This window comes from Pneumocystis murina (genome assembly GCF_000349005.2).
Source record: "Pneumocystis murina B123 chromosome Unknown supercont1.12, whole genome shotgun sequence".
Taxonomy (NCBI): domain Eukaryota; kingdom Fungi; phylum Ascomycota; class Pneumocystomycetes; order Pneumocystales; family Pneumocystaceae; genus Pneumocystis; species Pneumocystis murina.
Window position 1 is genome coordinate 367,128 of NW_017802370.1, and position 11,717 is coordinate 378,844.

Here is an 11,717-nt window from a genome sequence, read left to right on the forward strand (position 1 = left end):
AAATTGCACGAATTTTATTCATTTTTTATGATTTAAATTCATATAATTTACATTTCCAAGTTTCGGTTATTTTTCAAAAAATGTCAGGAAATCATATATTCATAAAAAAATCAAATACTTCGCCACCTAAAATAGATAGTTTTTCTAAAAGGAATTCATCCTTTGAAGAAAAGACTCACTGTCAAGCAAAACATAATGAATTATGTATTGAAAATGGTATAAAAAATTTGTCAGATAAACATAAAAATCAATCATTTTCTAAAGGAGAAATAGATACACCAAATAGGACATTATCTACACCGAATTCACAAAAACCAAGTCATAATCTTTTATTATCTTTTAATTCACCAACAGTACCTTTTGTTACATCTAGTATGAAGTTACCGCCTCTTCCACCATCTACTCCAACAGAAACGCAAAAACTTTTATTAGACATGAGTCCAGAACCTGTTTTTGTAACACCAAGGAGTATTCCGAAATATACATTACATGACCTTGAAAAAGAAAGATCAAAGTTGCGTACAGAAATAGTAAATTTGGAATCTCAATTGCGAGGCCGTGAAGCAGAGATTAATGAACTTCGTATGCATGTTGCAAAAATCGAAAACATTGTTTCTATAATGGAACGTGAGAAAAATGATCTTATTATTTCATGGGAAAAGGAAAGACTTGAATTTAAAAATTTGGCGTCCTTATCCGCAGATTCAAAAACTACATCACCGATTATCGATCAGGCACTTTTAACAGAATTAGAAACTAAACATCAAGAGCAATTGACTAATTTAGCAAATGACTTACATCGTCAATATTCCCAGAAACACCATCAAAAAGTTCAAGCACTTAAAATCAGTTATGAAAAAAAATATGAAGCTAAAATTAATACCCTTCAAGAAAAACTAGAAGAAACCAATAGAATGCTAGAGAATGAACAGAAGGAAAAAATGGAAATTATTTCAATGAGCGAAGAACTTATGAAAGTAATGGAAGAACGAGGAGAAAAAGAACAAAAAAAATAATTGTATGAAATTATTATCATTATTTTTTATATTTTATTGAAAATATGAGAGTCTATACACTAGTTAGGTGTTAATAAATTACTGTTTTTATTAATTAATATTAATGAAATATATAACATTTACTGGATCTGTAATGATTAATTGGGAATAAAACTACTTAATATATGGTTTATCCAACTATTAATATTAAAAACAAGAGTTTTGATAACATCCTTTTCAGCCCAAAAATGTTCTACATTGTTAACTATGATTGTAGTTAAGCTACTTGAATTATTTAAACTATCCCAAAATTTATAATAATTTCTCCAGAAGAGTAAAGAAACAAGTAAATATTTTCTGCCATAAATAACTAAACCTTTCTTATGTAAATTAATTGATGTAAATTAAAAAGATAATAAAAGAAAACATGTAAGAAATGGTAAAAAAGAAGAAATAAAAAAAAAGTATTTTCAATAGAGTAATCCATATCAAAAACAACTATAACACCATAAGAATAACTTCCTAAAATAATTTTGTCAATTTTTTGGAAATATGTAAGATCATATTTTATAATAATCCGAAAATCTTGTTCAGGAAGGCTTAACCAACTTATTTTACTTTTAAATCTTGATGCATTTTGAAAGTTAAATGCAATTATTAGATAATTTAAAGATAAAAATGTTTCCGTAATTATTTAATTAAATTTGACAATACAGAAAAAAATGTCTTGCAACTGTTACAACGTGATTATTAAAATTTCCACCTAAAAGTGTATATGGATGAGCAGTAATAGAAACAGTTGCTGTAAGACCATGATTATATATCCGGATTTTTAACAGCGTTTTATTGAATTTATAACATACTCTTTCATAATATCTAGACAATGTAGTTAAAAATAAATAAAAAAAATTAAAAATATTAAATTTAAATGAGAATTTGATTTTTTAAAACATAAATTTTATAAAAATAAAGATAAACTTGTATTTAAATATTTTTTACGTAATTATATTTCTATAATATATACATATAAAATAATTATAATTCTATTAAAATTAAAAAACTTCTATAATCCAAAATATACCAATTTATATAAAATATACTTTTTAATTTTATTATATTTATAAATATATATAAATAATATAATTAAAAAACAAGTTTACGTGCAATAGATTTTGTATCAAACTTTGTACCAGATATATTATCATCCCATATAAGATTAATAGAGCTTGCTTCATTCTCCTCAATATTTCTTTTTGGCAATTGAGATGGAGGAGTTGGTCGTGGATAACTAGAAAAATATTTACTTTTAAGAGCTTGTTTTGCTGATGGACGTTTTAGTGGGTCAAATAATAGTAGCCATTCTAATAAACGTAATTCATCATCACTCGCAGCTGTAAAAAGAACCCTATGGTTAACGGGCTTTGGATATTGCTTAAATTCTACAAAATCTGGAAGCTGGCGCATTCCCGGCCAATCTTCATCTGTTGGAGTTCCTAATGCTCGAAAAATTGTATCGAGTTGATCAACATCAGTATTTCCAGGAAGATATGGTGTACGAAGCATAAGTTCTGCAAATATACAACCTATAGACCATATATCAACACTCGTACCATATGATTTTGCACCAAAAAGTAGTTCAGGAGAACGATACCAACGAGTTACAACCTAAGTTGAGAGATTAGATAATTAAAAATGAATTATAATATCTACTTGACTAGTCATATTTACATATGGATTTCCGTAATCTCTAGCAAGCCCAAAATCTGCAATTTTAAGAACACCATTTGCATCAATAAGAAGATTATTTGGTTTAAGATCACGATGAAGAATAAAATAAGAATGAAGATAATGTAAACCACGTAATGTCATAAGTAACCATGATTTTATATCAGAAGAAGAAAAAATAAGTGATTTATCTTTAATAATCAATTCAAGATCAGATGTAAGAAATTCAAGAATTAAATTTAGATTTCTTTTAGATAAAAATACGTCAATAAGCTATTAAGTCATGGTAAACAATTAGTTTAAAAAAAATATCATGAAAACCTCTATAATATTTTCATGTTTGATTTCACGAAGAAATTTAACTTCACGGATTGCAGATATATCAAGACCTTCCTTTAATTGACCAATTTTTATTTTTTTAATAGCTACTTTTCTATTTGTACATAGTTGTCTGCCTATTTTCTTAATTAAAAATAATTTAGTAAAAAGTACAGACCCAAATAAACAATAGCATAAGTCCCTTCCCCAACTTTTCTATCTTTAATATATAATTTGGTTTTATTATCTGTATCCATAATATTTAAATTCTAAAATTTTGAAATTAATTAAAAATTAAAAGGTTATAAAAAATTGACCGTTTTATTAAAAACTGTAATTGAATTTTGTAAATAATTAAAAATAAATTAATATCATATTTTTTGATTTATAATATCAAAAAATTAAACTATTTTAATTTACGTTTATAACAATTTTAATAGTTAAGATAATTTTTAATTTTTTCTTTAATATATAATGTTACTATATTATTATCGCCTTTTTATGATTATTCATCTTTAGTTGAATGAATTTAAAATATTTAGTTTCTTAGAAAATATTTTGCATCTTATAAAAAATTAATATTTCAGATATTTTTTATTTTTAAAATCTAGAATTTATATAATTTTAATTCTTTATAAAAATATCATTCAAAAAATTGTATATTAAGGTTTAATTTTATAAAATATAAATATGATTTAATATTCGAAATATATTTACATTTTTATAATAAATATTAAGAGCTAATTTTAAGCTCGTATGGTGTAATGGTAACACTTCACATTGTGGCTGTGATGCTCTAGGTTCGATTCCTAGTACGGGCATTTAAAATTAAATTTAAAATTTTAAGGGTTAAAATACACTAAGAATATTATATATTGAATTTGTGTAAATAATAATATATAAATGTATCTTTATTGTTACATTATATAGATGAAATAATATTAAGTTTTATCTTTAAGCTCATATATATAATTTGTAATATATTTCACTTTATATGTTTTTCATATTTAAGTTCAATAATATATTTGTTTTGTATTTCAAAATTAATTCATTTGCTGGGTTATTATTTTTACCAGAAATATTAGTTTATAATCTTATAAATTTATTTTATAATTAATAAATCCTTAATATAATGAATAGGATAGCCCTAAGAATTGGATCTAATATTAATATTAGAAACACTATATTTATAAAATATTATAATAGTAAATTCCATTAGATTTTTTTAAAAATGACAAAATCTGTATAAAAAATCCATATCTATTTTTATTTAACTACACATACCTATTTTTTGCAAACATAATCTTAGTATTCGTTTTTTTTTCTACTATTTCTCTAAAAGCTGATACAAAACTTATAAATCTCTGCCTATTATTGATATTTTTATAAAACTAGATAGTTTTTTCAATGATAATTCAATAATTCTTATATTGCTAAGCTATTTCATATATTTCTGGAAATTATAATAATCGCATGATTTCAATTCAAATTTATTTTGTTAATTTCTTTGACATTGATATATATCAAGAATTTAAGTATAATTTTTATAAAATTATTCTTTTAACTTATTTTTTTAAAACTATAAAAAAATTTCATACTAAAATTAGCACAATCTCTAATTCTCGAAAAAATTATAAAAAATTTTGCATCTGATTTTATATTAATTTTTATTCTTGTAAGTTAGTCCTTCATTACAATTGTTCTAAAACAACTAAGATCAAGAATTCTATCTGATTAATATCCAAGTAATGTACACGAATAAAATAAGGAATTGGCTATTTTACGCAAATTTACTAAGAAATATCGAGTATATCATTTTCATATTTTAATTTTTACAACTATTATTAAATATAATAACCTTTATCTCCATGATTATTATATATTATCTATATCTATCTCAAATGATTTTTAAAATATCGAATTGTGTTATTACAATATATAAAGTTTATTATTATATTTTGTAACTAAAGTAAAAAAACTCACTAATTATAAAATATCTAGATTATATAATAAAAATCTTGAAAAGCATACAAATAAAAAATCAAAATTAAAATGAAAATATCAGGATTTAACATTAAAAGAATAACTTAAATTTAAGATTCCTTTAAATTATAAATTAATATTGAAAAATATTGAAAAAATTACAAGATTCAACTATATAATATATAGAGCCCTTTGTAAATATTTATAATTATGCGTTTTCTATATCCAGAACTTTTTAAAAATATACATTAGATAATTATCATAATAATTCTTACTCTTTTTTTCTTAAACACAATTTATAGATACATATAATATATAATATCCTTTATTTATGAGAAAAAAAGATTTTATAAATATATATTATATTTACATTAATAAAAGCCTTTAAAATTATTATATTTAAAATTTATCAATCTTGATTTATTTTGTTTTTAAAATAAAAGTTAACAAAATTCCAAAAAATATGTCAATTTAAGTTAACTATATAATCATTAATAACTTCTGATTATTTAGTTGGAAATTGAGATAAGGATCGAAGATATGGTTGACAATGCCACCAATAAATCTTTTCTTTATCATTATTTTCTAAAATTGCTTTCTTCCAAAATTACAAAAATCATAGTAACTAATAAAAAAATACCTTAACTAAGATGTCAAGTTCCTCAACTATTTTAAAACATTTTTTCAATTCGTTTGATTTTACTTCCCTTAATTCATTTCGAAAATGCGCATATTTAGACAATCCCGTACGAAGGATTTTGAATAAATGTGGCTTCACAGCATTTATGCAGCTTTTATCATTTTCCAATCCATAATTTACAATAATGTCCAAATATTCTTTAGCAATCTCTGTAATAATTGAACGTGTATCGGAGCGATTAAAAATAGATGGATTATAAAGATTTCCTTCTGCAGACATAACACCATCAACTTTTGTTTCTTTCAAACATTTATCGACATCATGAGGCCAAAGAATATTTCCATTAGAAAATATAACAATATCTGAAGGCAAGTTTTCTCTTAAATATAAAATTTGATTCCAATCAGATAATCCAGTCAAATTTCCTTTTTGTTCTCTTGTTCTTCCATGAACTGCTAGAATTGAAACTCCTGCTTCTATAATCATCTGAGCATAAGCTAATGTTTTTTCTTTATCTGAAAAAATACGAATTTTAGCAGTTATAGGTATGTCAAGAGACTCATTAACATGTTTAACTATATTACTTATTATTTATGATGTTAATTATTTCTTTCATACTTATTTTTGAAATCAAATCCCAATTTTCTTGCAAATAAGCACCATAATATCCACGTTTTGCAATCTTTTGAGGACATCCAAGATTCAAATCAACCGCATCACATTTTCCTATCACAATTCTTGATGCTTTTAAAAAGTCCTCTGGATCATTTGCACAAAACTGGACCTATAAGTATTTACACAATTACTGGTAGGGCATACTTGAACAATTAAAGGTCGATCTTCTCCATTATCCAAGGTACTCCAAACATTTTTACGATATTGAGGAGATGACCAAAATTTTTTTGCATGAAACATAGGAGTATAACATAAATCTGCACCATATCTACGTGACAAAATTCTCCAAGCAAGCTCTGATTGATCAACCATAGGAGCAACAATTCGTGAGGGACTTCCAATAGAATTCCAGAACTCTCTACAACGAAGGCCCATTATTATATTTTAAAATTATTTGTTATTTCAATTTTATTCATTAAACATTAAAAATTTAATTTTTAATTTTTAATATACTAAAATTAATTTTAAACTATATGTTTTTATAAATTAAAATTTAATAGGATGATAATAGATCATAATTTAAATAGTTCTTCTATTAATCTTAAAAAGTATATTTCTTTTATGAATAATGTGTTACAACCAAAACTTTATTCACTTATAAAAGAAAGAGAAGAATTAGATAAGAGTTTATCAGAATAGTATTATTTAAATGTATGAATTTCACAGGCCTTATACTTATTTTTAATAGTTTTAAGTTGAAATCACACATTTTACAAATTCAAAATGAAAAACTAAGTCAAATGAAAGTAATGGTTGATATAGGATCAAATTTTTATGTTCAAACAAAAATGTATATCTTAATTCGTTTATTTCAATTAATTTGATGGAATTACAGTGAGAATACTTCTAAAATAATTGTTTCATTGGATTGCAAAGGGATTTATATCGAAATGACACAAGAAGAAGCTTTGGAATTTATTGATAAAAAAGAAAATATTATTAGAAAAAAAGCAGAAGCCAAATCTACTCATATAAATCAAATAAGGGCATATATTATTATAATATTAGAAGCTATATCAAAAATATCATCTTAAGAAAAAATATTATAAACGCTTTTGAATAATTTTTTTCTAATATTTTTTAAAGCTGTTCGATATTTTAACTCTGTATTTAAAGCAATTGTAAATCTTATCCTTTAATTTATTAACTTAATATCTTATTCACGTTTTTAAAGTTTAGGGTTAGGATTGGTAATTATTTTAGGAGTCGAGCTTTTCCGATAGTTTTTATTACAAACGATATAGTTACTATTCATATCCGTATTTCTCCTTTACCTAATATTTATTTTGGCAACAGGATATTATTTTTTTTGATTTTTTTATTTCTTTATGATCTATAATCAATGAAAAGTACATCTTTTGCATTTTTTGCATATTTAGGCTGCATTTTGGTAGCCGCTCTAGAAAATGCAATGATATCGGACATAAATGAACAAGGTAAGCTTTTTAAAAAATTTAAGTAGTTGTGATTCATTTTCCCATTTTCATTTTTTTTCCTAGAAAGAATATTTAAACAAGATTTAACTGGAAAAGCATTCAAAGTGAAGCAAAAATGATATTTTAGTTAATTTTAACTGTTCACATGAAATCTTTTTATCACTATATTGCTTTTTAATTTAGATCTTATACCTTATTCATCTAACATAACATTATATTTTCCTTTTTTGAGCCTTTACTTATTTTTTCTAGGACATCAAGTAATAGAGTTATTTGAAAATGAAAGACCATTAAGATTGAGAAAGATAAGAGGTTCTAAAGGTACTTGGAATAGTAGATTCAATAAGGATTCTAATATGGATTACTTTGAAAATTATCCGGGAGTTGATTATTTTAGAAAAGATGATTATGAATTTTTTTTTCCTAAAAATTATCCTCAAGATAACCAATGGGTTGAGGAAATTACCCAGAAAGGGGAGGTGACGACACAATTGGTTAAGAGGCAAGCATCAAAAGTAATAGAGGATGAAATTAAAGAGGAACATGTTTTGGTTTTAATTGTGAAAAGTGATTATAAGGATGAAGCTAAATGCAAGAAAAAGCTGGAGGAATATTGTAAAAGATTGTTGGAAATATATCAGGATTTAGGGAATGAGAATGATAAAGTTAGGAAAATTTGTGAAGATGGAAAACAAGAAAAATGCAAAGGCCTAAAACAGAAAGTTGAAAAAGAAATAAATGAACTAAAAGCAAAACTTGATGAATTACTAAAAAAATCCATAGATAATAAAAATTGTAGAAAATATGAGGATATATGTATATTTTTAGAAGATGTAGATCAGAAAGATGTTAAAGATAAATGCAGCGAGTTGAGAGATAGATGTTATAAAAAAATGCGTCAAGAAGTGTCAAAAGAAATTATTTTTAGAGCTTTTGGACGGAAAATTAATTCTGACACAGAAATTATCAATATAGCTTGTTCATTTTTTATTGAATATGTTGATGAATTAATATTTATATGTATTAATACATCTAAGATATTTATAGACTTTAAAAAGAATTCTCTAGATATTTGCAAACTTTTACAGACGGGATTTGAAGATAATGAATTAATGGAAAAATGTGAAGAATATCTTAAAAAGTGTTATTTTTATGGATCAAATTGTAAAAATACAAAATGTGATAAGATTAAGGATCAATGTAAAGAAAAAGGGATTCTATATGAACCAGAATTAGATTATGATCCTGTTAAATCATTAAGTTTTTCGGATAAAATTGAACTGGAAGATCTTTATGAAGAAGCGGAAGCTAAAGGAATTATTTTTAGAAAACAAGAAAAGGTATCATTTAAAGATACTTTTTTTTTTAGAAGTTCGTTTCATATACAAGAACAAAAAGAGATATTACAAAAAACAATATTATATAATCAAGAAAACAAGAGTAAAGCAGAAGAAAATTGCAAAGAAATATTAAAAAAATGTTATATATTTAAAAGTATTTTCTTGAACAATATGTGCAAAAAAATTGAAAATAAGAAATGTAAAGAAATAGTAGATGTGGAAGAGAAATGCACATATCTTAAATTAAAGCTTTATCTAAAGGGATGGTCTACGGAATTTGAAAAAAATAAAAGTTCAAAACTTTTTTCATGGAAAGAGCTTCCAAGATCGTTTAGTAGGGAAGATTGTATAGGATTTGTGTCGGAATGTTTTTATTTAGAAAAAATATGTAAAGATGAAATTGGAAATGCATGTAAAAACGTAAGAGTAGCATGTTATAAAAAGGGACAAGATAGGATGTTGAACAGATACTTTGGAAGTGGGTTAAAAAATCTTAGATATTTAAATTCTACTGGTAAAAAGTCTGAATGTCAAAAATTAGTAAGAGATAAATGTAAAAAAGTTAATAGGAATATAAGATACATGCAAAAGTGTCTTGAACCGGAAGAACTATGTTTAGAAATTTTAGATAATATTTTTGCTGAATCAAAAGAATTAGGAAGAGTTTTGGATGATGCACAAGATTTTCCAGAAAAAAAGGAATGTGTGAAACTAAAGAAAAAGTGTGATGATCTTAAAAGTAATTCGGATTTAAATGATGAGAAATGTACTGCATTGGATAGATACTGTGAATATTTAAGAGTTATAAATGAATTGAGAAAAGATTTTTTAAAAAGAAATAACGATGTATTAGAAAATCAAAACAATTGTAAAAAGGCTTTAAAGGAAAAATGCGATAGATTAATTAGAAGACAGAATTCATTTAATTTTTTCTGTGTTTTACTAGAAGAAACATGTGAATTTATGGTAAAATGGACTAAAAAAGAATGTTCACAATTAAGAGCTAGCTTCATAAATAATGGTTCTTGGATTACAGATAAAAATAAAAATAAACATTTACAGGAAAACTGCTTATTATGGGATTCACATTGTCAACAACTTATGGAAAGTTGTCCAGAATTCTTAAAACACCCTTTAGGAAATACACCTAAACACTGTTTATTATTAAAAGAGAAATGTAATTCATTCTGGGAAGAGTTGCAATTTAAGGAAAAGTTGATGTATAATTTGAAAGGTAGTTTAGATCGTTCAATTAAATGTAAAGAAACATTAGAAAAGTATTGCACTAAATGGGAAGGAGAAAAAAATCAAATATTTGATAGTGCATGTAAAGATAAAAATGGTTTAAGTGATTATCTCAAGAGAGAAGAAATTTGCAATGAATTAGTTAAAAAAGTAATCGAAAAATGTCCTACTTTAAAAAGTAATCTAGAGAAAGCGAAAATTGATTTAGAGAAAAAGAAGGATAAATTCGAAAGGGATAAAGAGGAGGCGGAAAATTGTATTAAACAAACTAGGTTATTGTTATTAAGACCTAATGAAGATGGGCAAGGTGCACCATCAAGTGTACAGAATAACAGTGCTCTTGCCCCAGCAACACCGTCAGCAGGACCGTTAGTACCAGATATAGCAACAAGATCAAGTTCTACACAAGATATAAGGACAAATACAACGGAGGTTAGACATGTTCGAAGAACGTTTGTAGATGGAGAGATTTCAGAAGCAGAAACAAAAGCATTAGATGCAACAGCGAAAGCATTGGATTCGTATTTAGAATTGAAAGGACAATGTAAAGCTTTGCAAGAAGACTGTGGTTTTAAAGAGGAATGTCCGACATTTAAGCCATTTTGTAAAGAAATAGACATGTTATGTGAAGGAATAAAACCATTAAAACTTGCATCTCATCATACACTGATATTTACAACGACATCAACGATGATATCTATAACGACCATAACAACAACATCAACAACAATGGCTACAGTTCCAACAGCAGCGACATTAATTGTTATGGGAATGTTGTAAAAAGAATGAAAAAAGAGATTAGAATGAAAAAGTGCATATATCCATTGTTTATATATAATATAGAAGAAGATGTAGAAGAATGAGGTGTAGATTTTTAATCTAGAATAATGAAATAAAAATTGAGAATTGCCGTTTAATTATAGGAAAAATGGAGAAAAAAGCCCGAGAGTTAGTGGAGAATTGTTAAAGATGATAAGAAAGTTTAAAGAAGTTTTTATTAGAGATGAGATTTTGGAAGAATTTATTGAAGATGATAGATTAGGAGGGGGTTTTTATTAAATTTAAGAGATTAGAAGGAAGTTTAGAGAGATATTTATTGGAAATGAGATATTAGATAGAGATTTAGGGTTTTTTTATTAATAAAAATGATAAATGAATGTTTTGGATGATTTTATTGAAGATAGTAGATTAAAGTTTTTATTAAATTTAAGAGATTAAGTGGAAGTTTGGAGAGGATTTTATTAGAAATGAGATATTAGATGGAGATTTAGGGTTTTTTTTAGTAATAAAAATGATAAATGAATGTTTTTGGATGATTTTATTGAAGATGATAGATTAGGAGGGAGTTTTTTATTAAAAT

The 11,717-nt window shown here is 24.9% G+C and overlaps 5 protein-coding genes and 1 non-coding gene across 6 annotated transcripts; 4 read left to right on the forward strand and 2 right to left on the reverse strand.

Moving 5' to 3' along the window:
- Positions 1 to 80: 80 nt before the first annotated feature.
- Positions 81 to 1,016, forward strand: PNEG_02235 (hypothetical protein; the record flags this gene model as incomplete). The annotated part of the gene is made up of 1 exon (XM_007876029.1): positions 81 to 1,016. One exon carries the CDS (start codon positions 81 to 83, stop codon positions 1,014 to 1,016), a length of 936 nt encoding a protein of 311 aa, XP_007874220.1.
- Positions 1,017 to 2,138: 1,122 nt separating this feature from the next.
- Positions 2,139 to 3,295, reverse strand: PNEG_02236 (hypothetical protein; the record flags this gene model as incomplete). The annotated part of the gene is made up of 4 exons (XM_007876030.1): positions 2,139 to 2,660; positions 2,706 to 2,993; positions 3,042 to 3,175; positions 3,217 to 3,295. 4 exons carry the CDS (start codon positions 3,293 to 3,295, stop codon positions 2,139 to 2,141), a joined length of 1,023 nt encoding a protein of 340 aa, XP_007874221.1.
- Positions 3,296 to 3,788: 493 nt separating this feature from the next.
- Positions 3,789 to 3,859, forward strand: PNEG_05040. The gene has a single exon. It is a non-coding gene; the product is annotated as a tRNA-His (tRNA).
- A 1,787-nt stretch (positions 3,860 to 5,646) lies between these two features.
- On the reverse strand, positions 5,647 to 6,711 carry PNEG_02238 (hypothetical protein; the record flags this gene model as incomplete). The annotated part of the gene is made up of 3 exons (XM_007876031.2): positions 5,647 to 6,236; positions 6,280 to 6,439; positions 6,481 to 6,711. The coding sequence occupies 3 exons, from the start codon at positions 6,709 to 6,711 to the stop codon at positions 5,647 to 5,649; spliced, it is 981 nt and encodes a 326-aa protein (XP_007874222.1).
- A 126-nt stretch (positions 6,712 to 6,837) lies between these two features.
- On the forward strand, positions 6,838 to 7,370 carry PNEG_02239 (prefoldin, alpha subunit; the record flags this gene model as incomplete). Its single annotated transcript, XM_007876032.1, has 3 exons — positions 6,838 to 6,974; positions 7,025 to 7,126; positions 7,172 to 7,370. 3 exons carry the CDS (start codon positions 6,838 to 6,840, stop codon positions 7,368 to 7,370), a joined length of 438 nt encoding a protein of 145 aa, XP_007874223.1.
- Positions 7,371 to 7,594: 224 nt separating this feature from the next.
- Positions 7,595 to 11,521, forward strand: PNEG_02240 (hypothetical protein). Its single transcript, XM_007876033.1, has 2 exons — positions 7,595 to 7,772; positions 8,025 to 11,521. Exons 1-2 carry the CDS (start codon positions 7,679 to 7,681, stop codon positions 11,135 to 11,137), a joined length of 3,207 nt encoding a protein of 1,068 aa, XP_007874224.1. The 5' UTR covers positions 7,595 to 7,678; the 3' UTR covers positions 11,138 to 11,521.
- The last annotated feature ends 196 nt before the right edge of the window (positions 11,522 to 11,717 follow it).

Coding starts and splice junctions, on each gene's coding strand:
- PNEG_02240 (XM_007876033.1), top strand. CDS start 7,679: ATGAAAAGTACATCTTTTGCATTTTTTGCATATTTAGGCTGCATTTTG. Junction 7,773..8,024: donor ATCGGACATAAATGAACAAG/GTAAGCTTTTTA, acceptor TATTTTTTCTAG/GACATCAAGTAATAGAGTTA.